This window comes from Hipposideros armiger, unplaced genomic scaffold (assembly GCF_001890085.2).
Source record: "Hipposideros armiger isolate ML-2016 unplaced genomic scaffold, ASM189008v1 scaffold_232, whole genome shotgun sequence".
In the NCBI taxonomy this organism is placed as follows: Eukaryota; Metazoa; Chordata; class Mammalia; order Chiroptera; family Hipposideridae; genus Hipposideros; species Hipposideros armiger.
This window is the reverse complement of record NW_017731582.1, coordinates 2,442,447-2,457,796: the sequence shown is the minus strand read 5'-3', so window position 1 is coordinate 2,457,796 and position 15,350 is coordinate 2,442,447. Positions and strand designations below refer to the sequence as shown.

The following is a 15,350-nucleotide window of genomic DNA, read 5'->3' as shown; positions in this document are numbered from 1 at the left end:
CACCTTCCTGGGCTCCAGGACACCAGGTGAGTATTCATGCAGGGTATCGGGAGGGGGTGGGGGTCAGCAGGGTTGTGAGCAGATTTATGGGTTTGAGAGGGGCAGCCTGGGAAGGGGGAGGCTGGCCCAGGCCCCGTAATCCTTCCCAACAGTGTCTCCAGGACATCTTGGCTGGGGGCTGCCCCATGGAGCCAGTGACCTTGCAGCTGTCCCCGGAGACCTCCCTGCACCAGGTAACGGGGAGAATTTGGGCACGGGGCAGACAAGGACCCTGGGGTAGAGGGGAAGAGCCGAGAGGGAAAGTTCGGCTCTGGCTTCCCTGACACACAGTGTGGCCCTCTGTTCCTCCTGGGTCCGCTTCCTCATCTGCAAAACGGACACAGCAGCTCCTGCCCCCTCTGAGCCTCACTCCCAGGGTTGTTGAGACGATGCAGAGACTAGAGAAGTAAGAGGGAGTGGGCAATAGAAGCCTCCGGGTGAAGAGAGGCAGTGGTTAAAATTATGTCTTGCATCAAGACACACATGGGTTTCAATTTCAGATCCATCATGTTCTCTCCGTGTGATCTTGGGCAAATTATTGAATCGCTCTGAATGCTGATACCCAGCACCCCTGCAAACACAGAGCCTGAAACATGGGGAGGATGGGGAGGGGCAGAAGCAGGCTGGGGGTCTAAGAGTGGTCCCAACCTCTCTGTGCCACTGGATGATGCTGAATGATGCTGGATAATGGGGGCCTTGCCCCTGGTCCCTTGTGTGGACTCTGGCGACCCCTGGTGGTCACTTTGGACATTGTCGGCCCAGGTCCCTGTCTTACCCACCAGCATGCGTTCTTCCCTCCGAGGCTGAGACATGGGGGTGAGGGTACCGCTGGGCAGAGCCCTGGGCAGGGCCCCCATCTCTGCTCAAAGCCCTCAGGTTAGGGAGAAATGGAAGCCAGAGGGGTGGGGTGGGTGCAACCTGTCCTTCAGTGTTTCCTAACAACCCCTCCTCCAGGCACACAACCTCTTCGAGCTGTTGAACCTTCAGTCCCTCTTCGTGACGTCTCAGGGCAGAGCTGTGGGCTCGGTGTCTTGGGTGGAGGTACCAGGGTCCCAAGGGCAGAGCAAAGTAGAGGAGCCACGCTTGAGCAGGCTGGGGGAGGTGGAGGGCACCAATATCCTCCCGTCCAAATTTGGAGGGGCCCCATGGCATTCTGATGAGCCCCACTTCCTGGCCCAGAGTGGCCACTGGGCTCCGCTACCCCGACCTTATTTCGCGGCCAGTGGTCAGGCCTGCCAGTCTCTGGGTCTCCATGATCTGATCTGTGCAATGTGGAGGCACTGGCTCTTAACACTCACCCCGGAATCAACCCTGAGGGGAATCAGCAATACTGGAGCCCCTGCTCTCAGCCTCCGCTACACCCTCCCTCCAAAATACCCTCTTTCTTTGTTCTAGTTGAAGAAAGCAATTTCCAACCTGACAAACCCGCCGGCCCCAAAGTGAGCCAGCCTGGAAAGACGAAACGCAGCGCTGCCCTGGGGAAGGAGAGTGGGCAGACAGCCTGCTTCCCTTCCCCCATCACAACACACCTCTCCCCTCCAGCCCAGCTCAACTCCCTGGCAAAGCAGGCAGCTCTGTCCCAGCGCCAAAGAAGGCCCCATATTTACCACGTTGCATCCTGGGCGGGTCAAGTGCTACATAGCTTGAAGGACAAATCCCACCCTAGACAGAGCTCAGAATGGGAGACAGCAGAAAACCAGTACATAGCGTGTGCTCAGTGAACGTTTACCAAATTCACCAAAGAAGAGACTGGTGTATGCTGTCACCAAGGGCAGGCACAGATACCCTGTAGGCATTGTTTGACTCCCAACCAGAGGCTCCTGAGAAAAATAAAGCCATTCCCCAGAGCCACGGTTCATCCCTCATCTCAGCTCCTTACCTGTGCTGGCCCTGAGGGAGCTCTTGGGGTTCCTTGGGGTCACATGGGTACTGCAAGCCTGGGTCCCTGGTCTCCCACTCCTCCTCATGTCCCCCTTCCTGGCAGGGAGATATGGGGGGGGGTCTCCCACCAGGTCTTATGATGCTCGTCCTCATGTATAGGCAGTACCCGGTGGCTCACTGACCTTCATCCTAGCCCCAGCCTCCTCCTTGGCTGAGTCAGGGCTGATAAAGTGGGATCCCCAAGAGTGGCTCCTCAGGGAGTCCACGGAACCTTGGGCAGCCTCCATGGGGACTTTCCCAGCTGGGTGGCCGCACATGGACCAGCTGTATGTGTGTTGGGAGTAGGGGTCCTCCCCTAAGTTCCCTAGACATCCCCCCAGGAACCCCGAGGACACATCTTCCCCAGCAGAGACCAGGCCAAGTTCATCCAGGGTGAATCCACCACTTTAATGTCTTCAGAGAACCTTCAGGGAGATAGGGGGAGGGTGTAAAGAGGGGGAGCAGGGGCACCAGGGTTCAGAATGCGAGATGGACAGACGCTCCACGGAGACAGGTATCCTTGTGATGACAGATTAGGAGCAGATGCTTAGCTACCAGAGGAGCCTACCCCACCTCTGATGGGGGCGGGGGCAGAAGTACAGAGACAGGGGGAGAGGGACTGAGACCCGGGTCAAGGCAGGGTCCTCAGGGCCCACTCCGGGTGGGTCTCCAGGCCCTTCTGTGGTTGTCTGCCTGCGGGCCTGCCTGTTGGCTCCTCTGGGCGGCCTGCCCTGGACTCTGCCGAGTCCTCGAGCTCGCTAACGGTAGAAACCCTGGTGGGGTCAAGTACCCACCTGAGCTGAGTAAAGAAGGGAGAAGGGGGATTATGGCTCCGCTGCTGGGGAAGGTCCACAGAGGCCCAGAGTGGTCCACAAAGATGCTGCCCCCCATCTCTGCCTCACCCACCCCATGCCAGCCCTGAGGGATCAAGAGAGGCCCAGCCCAACCTGCTGTCCTGACGCACCTAGGCTACCCGCCAGGCCAGGTCACAGTGTGAGCAGGATACAGGCCACACGGCCCCGCCTCAGTTATAGAATACCTCGTCCTCCTCCTCCGAGAGGGAGCCGCTGTCCACCGAGGGCAGGGAGCCCTGCAGGCAGGCCCCACCCTCGGGCCCTGGGCCTCCTGGCAGCCGCTGCCGATGCTGCTGTTTGGGGCTGGGGGGTTGTGGGGCAGCAGCCATGATGGGGGGCTCCTCGGGGGAGGGCCAGCCATCAGGGGAGAGGCCAGGGGACGAGAAGGCCAGAAGACTGTCCTCTTGCGAGGGGCTGCTCGGGAGACCGTCGTCAAGGCAGATGCTCTCCAGGCCTGGAAGACCAAAGGGTGAGCGGTGAGGGAAGGGGCCCTGGTGTGTGAGTGGGAGGAAGACCAGCCTCCAAATCCTGCTTCGTCACTGCCAAGCTGTGTGACCTTAGGCAAGTCACTGAACCTCTCTGAGCCCCAGTTTCTCCCTGGAGGTGACCGGAGTGGTGGCAGCAGTGAGCAGAGTAGTTAAGCGTAGGCTCCATATGGAACCCTCCTGCGCTCTGAGAATTGGGACGACCAGTGTTCTTCCCAGGCCTTGCCTCCCCTCACCGTCAGAGGGAGGATTCAATGAGAAAACGGGTATGCAGGCTGCACGCGGAACCCAGGCTCGGGGAAGCCCTCCGTAGCAGCCCTGGGTTCTAGGAAGGTGCTTGGTGTTAAGGTTCAGATCCTGGCTCGGGGGCCTCCAGCTGTGTAACCTGGGACAAGCTTGTTAGTGCCTCAGTTTCCCTTACTTATAAAATAGAGGTACACATAGGAAGACCTACTTCCTCAGTTGTGTGCATTAAGTGCAATAACACATATAAAGCACTTAGCGCAGTAAGCCCTTAATTTATATCATCGATTATTATTACTATCATCATCTCTTTTATGCTCCTGGCGCTTCTTGGGCAACGGGTCGGGCAAGGATCACCAGTCCCACTTTTCGGATGAAGACGCTAAGCTGAGGGGAAAAGGGGCTGGTCTGAGGTCACAGGGTGGGTCTCCAGCACCAGCTCTGCTCCACCCACCCCACCCCGGCGCCCACTCACGGGCAGTGCCCTGTAGATGGACCATGTCCTGGAGGCTGTTCTTGGGGTGCATCTCCTCGTCGTCCAGCGAGGACCAGGCGCTCAGTGTGGCCTCGGCGATGGCAAACTGCTCGGCGACCCCTGTGGGGGACAGTGGGACGCAATTCAGCGGGGGCATGAGACAGGGTGGGGGGTGGCAGTGCCAGGATGGCTGGCACTTGACAGCCTGAGAGTTAGCTGGGCCGTCCATCCAGGCCCCAGTGATCGGAGTACCTACCTAATGCCCCAGCCATCCCAGGCCATTGTCCGTGCCCAGACAATGCCTGTGTGGTGATGCTGTGTCCCCTGAGGACCACAGCCCTGGGCAGTCCTGGTCCCCGAGCTGCCCTGTCCCCCACTGACCTGCAGCAAAACGGGCCTCCCGCAGCTCATCTGGGAGGCAGCAGTAATGCTCATCCTCGGCTGGGGACAGTGTCCAGTCTGACCGCTGGGCGCTCCAGCCTTTCCACTCGATGAGGTGTGCCACGCGGCCACGTGCCATGGCCGTGGGCTTTGTGATATGGTCCTTGATGCTCTGTACCACCCCTGGGGACATTGAGAGCAGTCAGGTGACTGCCCTGATACAAGGCCCAGCTCAGAGCCCCAGGACCCCCAGTAGCTCAGGCCCTTCCGATGGCTTGTACCCCACGTACATTCAGTACCTTGTACGCAGCCAATGCCCCGTGTTCTCAAAGCCACATACCCACCAATGGCCTGTACCTATCCAACCCCTCATGCTAGCCAATGCCTCGTGCCCACTCCCCGCCCCACGCCCTCCCCCAGTCCTAAGGCCCCCTCACTTACATGCTCCCCTGCCACTTCCAGGCCCCAAGCTCTCCCAGTGTCCTGCTCCCAATCACTGTTCCTGCTCCGTTGGTGCTTCTTCCTCAGTCCTGCCACACCCCACTCCCTTTATGACAAGCTCAGACCCTTCTGTCCAAGGGTATCTGCTCCAGGGTCCACTCAAGAGCCACTGAGCTCTCCCCTTTTCCATTAGTTAACAAGTTCTGAGAGAGCATCCCTGTGCCTCGGCCAGTGCCAGCTCTGCTGAGGGTGAGACCCGCGTGGGGTGCAGCAGGCAGGGAAGGCTTCCTGGAAGAGGTAGACTGGAGGTGGGCTTTGAAGACAGGCTGGGTTGGACATATCAAGGCAAGATTGGAGGATATTTCAGAGATGAGAAGAGGACGAAGGCATGGAAGAATCTGGTGGGTTCCAGGGTTACTGGGACTGGGGTGGCAAAAGCGGCTGGGGGCCCCACAAGGGTCCAGACTAGAGGCTGAGAGAGCCATGCTGAGGGCACCTATGTTCCCCATATGGCAACGGGGAGCCACAGCAGGATAACAAGCAGAGGAGTGGCAGGTTAGATCTGTCGTTTAGGAAGATCATCCTAATTAGGGACTTAGGGGCCAAGGATGGAGGCGGGGGGACATTCAGGGACACTAAAGGGAACCAGAAAGAGAAAGGACAAGGGCTGGGCAGATGGGGCGGAGGGCCTGGCGTTCTTAGGAGCAAACCAGCTGGATGTGGAAACTGACAGGGTTGTCAAGAAGGATTCAGCATCTCCTTGAACCAGATGGAGAGCAGATCTGGGAGTCGCCGAGGCCCCAGAGCCATGTTGTGAGGAATGGCGATATTTAAGAAAGACAAGGCAGGGCCGGCCGAGTGGCTCAGTTGGTTAAGAGCTCGCTCAAGAGTTTGAGCTCTGAGCAACAGCGGTTCGATGCCCAGCCCGAGCTGAGCAGCCGCTGAGCTGCCAACAGGTAGCAGGATGGCTCAGCTATAAAAAAGAAAAAAAAAAGAAAGAAAGAAAGACAAGGCATCCACAAAGGACACGCGAGATGCACCACTGTGAGAAAATGGAAAAGATGGAGATGAGGAGGACCCCTGCCCCAAGCTGGGGAGCGTTGGCAACCAGAGGAGGTTTGGGGAGGAGGCGGTTCAAGTGGCCCGTGAAGGGCAGGTGAGGTGGAGGGAAGGGGTATCAGGCGGAGGGAACAGCATAGGCAAGTGTGGGGACAGAGGACAGCAAGGAAGGGACTTAATCAAATGCGAGCCCCTGGAGCACTGAGCAAAGTTGTGAACAAAGAGACCGCTGAGAATGGGCCAGAAGGCTGTGGGCCACCCAGGCAGATGCTGTGACAGAGTCCCTTTCCTGGCCTGTGTGCCCAACCCCCAGTGCTCACACCTGCGCCCTTCTCCAGGGACTTGCCCTTAGCTGATGGCAGCTGCCTCACCCAGAGATGCCAAGAGTGGGCCGGGTCCTCCCCAGGGGCCAGCAGTGACTGACGGATGGAATAATATGATGTCAGGCCTCTCGCCTCACTCCAACAGGTTGCCCTTGAGAAAATCCCTCAGTAAATCACTCCCCCAACCCATGGTGGCATCTGTTGTAAACAGGCGGAGAGACCATACCAGGCACACATCTTAAAAATCAGGCCATTCCTCAGAGCTCCTGGAGGCCCAACCATCTAACCCATGAGGGCGGGAGTGCTAGGTCTCTACTCCCTGCAGAACCCAGCTCGGAGCCTGGCATTGAGAAAATGGCAACGCCGCGGGGCCACAATCCTTCCCGCTGCAATTCAGCCTTGCTTCCGCCCCTGCCCCCCAAAGCTAGCGTCCGGGGTGGACAGTGCAAACTCCAAGGGTAGGAGAGGGCGGCTGGCACCTACCCACAAGGGACGAGGTGGCCAAGGCTGCCACGTTGTAGTTGCTGGAGCAGGATCTGGAGTCAGACAGGTAGCCGTTAGTGGTCTGGAAGCACCTCTGCAGGAGGGAGGAAGAGTGAGCAGGTGAGGAAACCTGCCCGACATGTCCCCCCCACCACTACATCCCCATTACCCACTCTCCCCAGGGCCCCTGGGCAGTGGGCAGGGCCAGGGTGATGCTGCCGACTCCCACAGGACCACCCCACCCCACTGTTTTCATCAGGACGCCTTCCCCAAGGCTGGCAGGACTGTGTGCCCAGGCTGGCTAGACTGGGGCATGGGCAAGTGCACTGACCTGCCAAGGATCCCAACAGAAATCCATCTGTTTGTCCTAAAATAAGAGAAGAGGATCAGGCAGGGCTTGGCACATTGTGCCAGCAGGTGGCATGAGTCTTAGAGTCCTGGGTGGAGGCGCGGCTCCGCCTTTTGCTGCTCCCTGAGGTTGGGGTCTGCCTACTCATGGTTTGTGCCCTGGTGTCCCCTGGCATACAGAGAAAGAAGTGTGGTGGGTAGGGAGGGAAGGTGGCTCTGCCAGGAGAGGCAGTGGGTGAAGGGGATAGATCACACCTGTGTTTGAGTTTTGACTCTGCCAATTCTGCCTGGGTATCGTTAGACTAGTGCAGGGGTCGGCAAACTGCGGCTCACAAGCCACATGCAGCGGCTCTTTGGGTACGTTCCGTCTCAAAAGTTTGCCAACCCCTGGAAGAGCCAATCCTGTCCCTCACAACAATTTAAAAATTATTTGAGAGCCATAAATATATTTTTACATCATCACCATTAGGTGAATAATACCCTTTAAAAATTTTATAAATGAAACTATGCTAGTTTTATTTTCATTTTCAACTTTACTTCAGAGTCACATGTACGTATCCAAAGAGCCGCATGTGGCTCGCGAGCTGCAGTTTGCCGACCCCTGGCGGCTCTTCCCTCTCAAAAGTTTGCTGACCCCTGGACTAGTGACTTAACATCTCAGAACATCAGTTTCTTCCTCTGCAAAATGGGACAATGCCCTTTACCTCTCAGGCGTGGTGAAGCCTAAGTGACATAACATAGGCAAAGTGCCTAGGACAATGCTTAGCATGCGGTATGTGCTCGGAATGTTTTAAAAAGGTAATTTTATCAACTGATAGGTTCAAAGCCACAGCCTCTGGGGCAGGGGTGGAAATCACGCAGCAGGATCTGAGACCCCTAGCAGATTCTTCCTAATCTAGCTGGACTGAGGGCCCTGTTCCTTTTACTCTCCAGCAGGGAGTGCAGGCTAAGGAGTTGTGGGCTGGGAATAGAAGTTGTTATTTGCAAGGCTGCGTTAATTTAGTCGGAAGCCCTTCAGGGTGGGACTCCCTTTTCTAAACAGGCCTGGTTCAGTCCTTGGATGCCCAGCCCAAACTCACACCTCCATTCAGCCGAATACCAAACCCCAGGGGCCCCAATCCCACAAGAAGTAGCCAAGTTAGGCAGGAATGGGGGCAGGGGAAGGGGACAGGAATGGTTTCTGCTCTCTGTAGGGAGCTGTAAGGGGATAGCCCAGGAACCAGGAATTGGCAGGGGTAAAGGTGGGGAGCACACGATACCTTGCCAGTGACATGGTCTGGAGCAATGTTGGGTGGGCGGCTGGCGGGCAAGTCTGGGCTCAGGGGGTCTGTGCCCTGAGGCAGGGGGCAGTCCTTGTGGGCACTTGTGAACAGATCTGGAAATAAGACACAGGGGAGGAACTTAGAAAAACTCAGCGTTTGCTCATGAAGCTTGTTCAGGCCAGCCTTGCCATGGGCATTACTTTATTTATTACCCATTGTAACTTTGTAGAAAACAGACTCAAACCCACAGCAGGTGAAGGAGTCCAGCCAGACCGCCTCCTGCCAGGTCCCCTCGGTGGGAATGACTTGCCCGTCTGCTTGTTACTCCAGTTTCACGATTTCTAGCACCCACGTTCCAGCATTTTTTTTGACCCCATGGAGACCTCTAATCCATTTACCTTACTACTAGCTCCTCCTGTCCTCCCCTCTCTCCTGGCCCAGCTAAGACTGCCTGGCACACGCTAAGAGCTCTCCTTCTCAGATGCCCTTGATTCAATCCTCTGCCCTAACCCTCCGCCCGCTCCGTGCCTGGACCTGCTCCAGCCTCTCACAGGACACCGCCCTAGAGGGCCTTCTCCGCTTCTCTGATTCCTGCTGAGGTCGACTGCCTTTCCTTCTCAAACCACTAACACTGGCACCCCACCTCCTAGCATCCTGCTGCTGGCTTCTCCCCCTCCCTCAGGGAGGCCCGGAAGCCTTCAAAAGGCATCACCCCATTGTTCCCACCTCAGAGTATTGCCCTGCCCGCATTTTGCCCACATATTTGCTTTCCCTCCTGTGACAAAGGAAGAGCCGTGCACTCGCCCCAGGGCTGGGTCCCTTGCCTGCTCTCCACCCCAGGTGCTCTGCTCTGTCTCCTGTGTTGCCCGTGTTTCCTCCTCCACTGAGCGGGTCCATCCAATGGTGCCTGCCGCAGTGCCTCTTCCTCCCACTCAGGGACTCTAGCCCGCATCCTTTCTCCTTTCTCCTGCCTCATGGAGCGCCCTCAACACTGGGTCAGCCCCCAGCCCCCAAGCAGCCCAAGCATCTCCCACCCTTTAAAGTCCTTCTGCTCCCCGCTTCTCTCCAGCTCCGTGCCCATCCCCCTGCCCGCTTCACGGCCAGATGTAGAGAGAGTTGGGTCTGACCTCTATTTCCTTGCCTGCCATTTTCTCCTCCACCCATTCCAAGCAGCCTTTCATGAGACAGCTCTTTGCAAGCTGCCAGAACCTCCATGGGGCCAAGCTTAGAGGTGACTTTGGCCTCATCTTCAATGGCCTCTCAGGGACACACTGGACGTCACCCACCCGCTCTCCCTCCCTCCCTCTCCGGCCACACCCTTCTCTTGGCTCCCCTCCCACCTTGCTGGCTGCTCTGCTCTGTCCTTCTTCCCTGCTCAGCCCCCGCTGCTTGCCCCACATCACCATCCTGGGCCCTTCTCACCTTCTCTCTCTCCCAGGAGATCTCACGGTATGCAGCTGGTGCCCACATTTACACTTCCCGCCCCGATTCTGCTTGAGCTCATGACTGAATTTCCTGCACCCTACGTGATGCCCAAAAGGCATTTCACTTCCTCCACTTCCTCAATTTTAGAAAATGATGCCGCTGTCCACGCAGCTGTACCAACTAAAACTCCAGGAGTTGCCCTGGAGTCTGCCTTCCCCCATCAACCGTCCCCAACCCGTCTAATCAACCAGCAAGTCCTACTGGCCCTCTCCAACCTCTATTCCGGATGTGTCCCTCTCCATCCCCACCCTGGAGGAAGCCCCCATCCTCTCATCTGGACCAGCAGCCCAATGCGTCCTCTCCTGTCCACCCATGCGGTCCCCTCTCCACCCAGCAGCACAGGGACAGGACATTCCAGGTGAGACTGCATCTTTGCTTAACACCTGCCACCGGCTCCCTTCCATCGCACATCAGGAGAGCCAGCCCCTCACCACGGCCTTGAGGGCCCGACACAGCAGCTCCCATTCTAGATCTCATTCCCCCCCCTCCCCCTCGCTCACTGTTCCAGCTGCCCTGGCCTCCTTGCTGCTCCTCAAATGGCCACGCTTGTTCTTTGTCCTTGCTGTCCTCTCTGCCTGGAACACTCTTTCCCCAGATCTTCCTGAGCCTCCATCATTCAGGTCTCAGCTCAAGGTCACCTGACTACCTCATTCAAAGCGGCCCTCCCTGTCACCACGTTGGCCACTCACTCCCCATCACAGTCATCATGCTCTGATATTTTGGTTTATCTAAGTGTCCAATCCCTCTCCCCACAGTGAATGTGAGCACATGAGAGCAGAGACCAGGCAGCCCTGCTCTCTGCTCTGTCCCTGGAGCCTAGAACCCTGCCTGGCACTTAGCAGGTGCTCTGTCAACATTAGTGGCAGGATTCCTACCTTTATTGCAGCATTTAGCACTGGCTGTCTAGGGAAATCATTTATGTGTGGGAGCGCAGGGATCGGCCCTGCATCCTAGGGCCTAGCGCATAGTAGGCTTGCTGAGGGAATAAACAGACTGAATTGCACAACTGGGATTGCTTGACTGAATTCTTGGGCTGAATTGAGGAGGACTCCACCCCTCCACAGGATAACTAGGAACACCCTTATCACTCATTTGATGAATGCATTTATTCAAAAGTATTAGCTGAGCACCTACTATGTGCCAGGCACTGTTCTGGGCACCGGGGACATTGTGGCGAACAAGACCGAGATGGTTTCTGCCCTGATGAAGCTGACATGCTAGTGGGGAAGACAGACTATTAACCAAACACTCACAAATGAATAAGATCCATTAGACAGAGAAAATAACGATGAAGAAAAAAACACGGCGATGCATGACTGGGAGGGAGCTGAAGAGGGCTTCTCAGAGCTGAGGCCTGAGTATCAAGAAGAGCCCAATTATGTGAACATCTGAGCAATATTCATTCATTCATTCATTCATTCATTCTTCCATGCATCCATTCATCCCTTCACCCACTCAGCATCCAGCTATTGCAGGCACCTGCGGACAGAGGTGGGACTAGACTTCATCCCTGCCCTCAGGGAGATCCCAGTCTGATAAAAAAAAAACCAGCCCAAAGTCCCTCATTCAAACATAAGAACACCGTCTGAGAGCTTTCCCTGTGTGACGGCCCTGAGTCCTCACACTGACCTACAGAGGAAAGAATCTGTCGCTCAACTTTACAGATGAGGCACAGAGGGGGAAGCCACTAGCCCAAGGCACACGGCTGTAACTGGCCATCAGTTACATCTGAGCCCTGTGAGTCTGACACGGAGACTCACTGTCTTCCAAAGCACAAAAGAAGTTTCTATGAGTTCTGGTGGGCTCGGGCTGCACAGGAGAGCTGATGGGGGAGCTGGCCAGGAGCGGGTGCTGGGAGGAAGGTGTTCTAGGCAGGGGTGCAGCTTGCACAAAGCCATGGGGTCTGGAAGAGAGACCTGAGGAGCAGGGGTGTCTGGGCCGCGGCAGGACACGCGTCCCAGCCTCCAGCCTGTCCTGCCTTGGTCACTGGCTCCCACCACTCGTGGCATGGAAGCAGGCGGGCGGGGAGGGGGACCTTCCTGGAGGAAGCTGTGGCCAGGGGAGTCTGAGGGCTGCAGGTGGGAGGCGTCAGGCAACCCCAGAGGCAGGGCTGTGGGGAGCTGGCTGAAGTGGGCTTGATTTGCGGCAGTGTTCACAGGGCGTGGAAGAAGTGGGCGCTAGAGGACAGAGCGGGAGCTCCACCCAATCCCCCAGACCCTTTGGCTCTCTTTCTCCTGGTTTTGTGCACTCGCAGCCCCCTCCCCATGTGCTCTGCTTCCAAGGGCAGCACCTGTGGCTCTTTCTAGGTGGGCTGCCCTCGGGCACCTGAGAATTTAGAGTGGCCCTGAGCCAGTGAGTGGAGGTGCAGGAGGACCCCAGCTTCTTTGTTTGGGATCAGAACACTCTGAGCTTAACTTTCATTCCAGAGCCCTCTGTTGGACCAGGCTGAGGTCGCCCCCTGCAGGACGACAGGCACCCTTTCCTGGCTCCAGCTCTCTCCATTTCTTCATATACCAGTAGCACCCAAATCCTCGTTTCAGGCTCTGCTCCGCAGCCAGCTGGGTCAGGCCCTGGTGCCAGACTGTCCAGTTCAAATCCGAGCTCTGGTCTTTACTCCCTGTGGGACCTTGAGCAAGTGACTTCGCCTCTCTGAGTCTCCTTTTTCCTCATCTGTGAAATGGGCAGTTGAGGGAGACTGTTTTGTCCTTCGGGAATTGTCTACTAGGGTCCCAAATTGAGAACAAAGAGGCACAAGGGCCCCATGGTTTGAAGAAAGCCATTGTCAGGGTGAGGATGGGGGGTGCAGACGCCCTCTTCAAAGTGGCTGGAGCAGGCTCTGCTACCCCAGCATCAACCACCCTTCTGACTGTGGCTACCTCTTTCTCCCCACAAGTGAAATGAGGGAGTTCCCAGACACTCACTTGCAGAGCTTTGCGATGCCTGCAAAGGAGAGACCAGCATCTCACACACCCCCGCTGGATGTCTGCATAACTGGGGAGGGAGGATGTCTGCATAACTGGGGAGGGATGGCTACTGTGGGGCTGGGGCGGGGCCGAAAATGATAAGAACTTGCTATGTGTGTGTACTGGGTCACAATACAAAATATATTTAGTCCTATGGGTTCCAGTCAAGAAGAGTTTGAAAGTCATCGCTCTTTCGGTTCCAGTGTGCACAAGCCAGGGCTGCCAAGGTACAGACAGGTGGCGCTGGCTATAGGCTGCACAGGGGAGCTTTGAAAGGAGCTGGAATATTTCTAGGGACCCTGGCCATCACCTGAGGCTGTTTTAAAACTCTGCACCCAAAGACAGGAAGTCAGGGGAGCCCAACACAGAGGAAGCTGGTAGGAAGTCAAACGCCTGGAGGAGACATGACTTGAACAAGGTCATTCGTCAAGGAGGTGACGGTGGACTTGTAGGACTCCTGGCTCCCAGCCCCTCCTCAGCCTTCCTGCCCTCAGCTCAGTGGAGGGGCATGTGTCTCCGCCTCCACCAAAGCTGCCTTCTCCCCCTGAGGACGTTGGCCCCGTGATGTCACAGGCTGGTTGCCATAGAGACATCAGGTAATGAACCAGCCCAGGGTGAAATCACAGGCTGCTTTTTGCTCAGCTGGGACCATGGCCACGCCACCGCTGGCAACTGGAAAAACACAGCATTTCATGTGGGGTGGGGGCTGAGGGGCCCCTTAGCCACTGCTCCTGTGGGCACCTCCCTCTCCCAAGGGAGCGGTGCAGGCACCTCCTTACTTTCTCTGTCCACACCCTACTCCCCTGACCTCAGGGTCTGAGGCCCCTTCTCAGACCTGCTTCCTTTCCCACTCCCCCTAGCCACAAAAGGACAGGCCTCTGGTTGCCATGGCAACCGGGAGGGGACCATCTTGGTCCTCCAAGGAGAGGGGTGTCATGCAGATGTCTCCTTCAGAAGACAAGGCTTCACCCAGGGCTTCTCTGCTTACTAAGGATGCTTCCTGCCTCCCCGCGCCAGCTCCTCAGTCGGCTTCGGAGTCCAACCACCAGACAGTTCCTCCTGATGTCTAACCTATACCCGTCTTGCTGCAAAGCCCCCACACTGTTTTTCTCTGCCTGTTTCTTCAGTGAGTCTGCAGCATAACCACTCAGGCTCCTCTCACCTGCTTCCAAGTCGTCTCACGCCTTTAGCTGTCCTTTGACACTCCATGTCCCAGCCCATTAATCATCATGGTTGCCATCTCTCCCCAGAGGGAGGGCCCCTGGCGAACCCTGATCTTTCTCAGCAGCCCAGAGAGGGTCAACTTCCTCTTGAAACCCCACAGTAACTGAGCAAGCAGCCTGTGTCCAAAGCCCCTCGTGATGCCCCTCCCTGGGCAGCCTCCCCTCTAAGCTTCTCAGAACTCCTGTGATTGAATGCATGACACAGTCCCTCCAGCCAGCCACTCCTCAGGTGTGGGCTGCACACATGTGCCAGGCTCTGGCCTTGGCTCTGAAGAGCACACAGCGGGCAAGGCATTCTTTTCACAGTCCCTGCCCTGGTTTTAAATCCCAGCTTTTCACTGCCAGCTGCAGGGCTGTGGCCCTGTGACACAGCCCCGGTGAGCCTCAGGGTTCTCATCTGTGAAATGAGAACACTGCATTCCTATCTGGAAAGGGCTGTTGTGAGGAGACACCTGCCACAGCAAGCATTCCGTAACCGACATCTGCTTTGTTCTTCTCCCCTCTCAGGCCTCAGATCCTCTTTCTGGACCAAGGGACAGGTCTTGGTCACCATGCGTTTGGTCCTATCCCCAGGGCTGGAGCTAGCCCTAGGGGCTCTGCAATGGGAGGCCACTCAGGGTGAGCCCGTGGCCTCTCGGCCTGGTGAGTCACTGCCATGTCAGCAGGCTATCCCTCTGAGCTTGGCAGAGGCCCAGCCTCAAGTAGACAGAGTGCCCCCCACTCTCCAGGACATTTGCTTACAGGTTACCAGGGTCAGCAGTGAGTTGGTGCAGCTCAGAGCTGCCCAAGGAGGTTCCACTCTTTCCACGCCAAACTAAGGATGGAGGAAGACAACGGGCTCCTCTCCAGGACCTTCCACACACACCAGCTCCTTTCTACTTCCTCTGCCATCCTGTGGCCCAACCTATTTGAACACCCTGCTCTAGGCTCACCTCCTCCGGGCAGCCTGCCTAGATTGGCCTCAGCTGTGTTAGGCTACTCCCTTACCAGCAGTCCTAATCGGCAAAGTCTAGCCTGCAGTGATCTGCTGCCACTGTCTATTACCTATGTGTCAGGTATTGCCCTAGGCCATTTTATCCAGTAGCTATTGTTTAACCCTCATAACAACCCTGCAATGTAGGGCACTGTTAGGCCCATTTTACAGATGGGGAAACTAAGACTCAGGGAGGTTAAGTAACTCCTGCAAGATCCCCAGCTAGAAAGTGGCAGAAATGCAGTTCACACCTAGGCCAGTCTGAGACTCCAAAGCTTGTGTTCCAACCACTAACCAGTGCTGACCTCCTGAGAGGATCCTCAGGAGTGTGTGTGTGAGTGTGTGTGTGTGTGTGAGTGTGTGTGTGAGTGTGTGTGTGTGAGTGTGTGTGTG

General features: G+C 56.7%; 1 protein-coding gene and 1 long non-coding RNA gene across 3 annotated transcripts in view; one reads left to right on the top strand and one right to left on the bottom strand.

The window, feature by feature from the left end:
• Positions 1 to 1,013, top strand: LOC109389424 (uncharacterized). The gene is made up of 3 exons (XR_002125392.1): positions 1 to 26; positions 162 to 233; positions 994 to 1,013. It is a non-coding gene; the product is annotated as an uncharacterized LOC109389424 (long non-coding RNA).
• Positions 1,014 to 2,364: 1,351 nt separating this feature from the next.
• FAM131C (family with sequence similarity 131 member C) overlaps positions 2,365 to 15,350 on the bottom strand; it is a 17,733-nt gene continuing 4,747 nt past the window's right edge. The window contains exons 2-7 of one of the 2 annotated variants that reach the window (XM_019654853.1): positions 8,311 to 8,426; positions 7,035 to 7,070; positions 6,704 to 6,797; positions 4,398 to 4,580; positions 4,017 to 4,136; positions 2,365 to 3,267 (exon numbers count right to left, since the gene is read on the bottom strand). In XM_019654853.1, coding sequence (XP_019510398.1) covers positions 2,984 to 3,267; positions 4,017 to 4,136; positions 4,398 to 4,580; positions 6,704 to 6,797; positions 7,035 to 7,070; positions 8,311 to 8,426 — 833 coding nt within the window. In that variant the 3' untranslated portion in view covers positions 2,365 to 2,983. The remainder of the gene's footprint in view (positions 3,268 to 4,016; positions 4,137 to 4,397; positions 4,581 to 6,703; positions 6,798 to 7,034; positions 7,071 to 8,310; positions 8,427 to 15,350) is intronic. The other variant, XM_019654854.1, reaches the window with a different exon arrangement.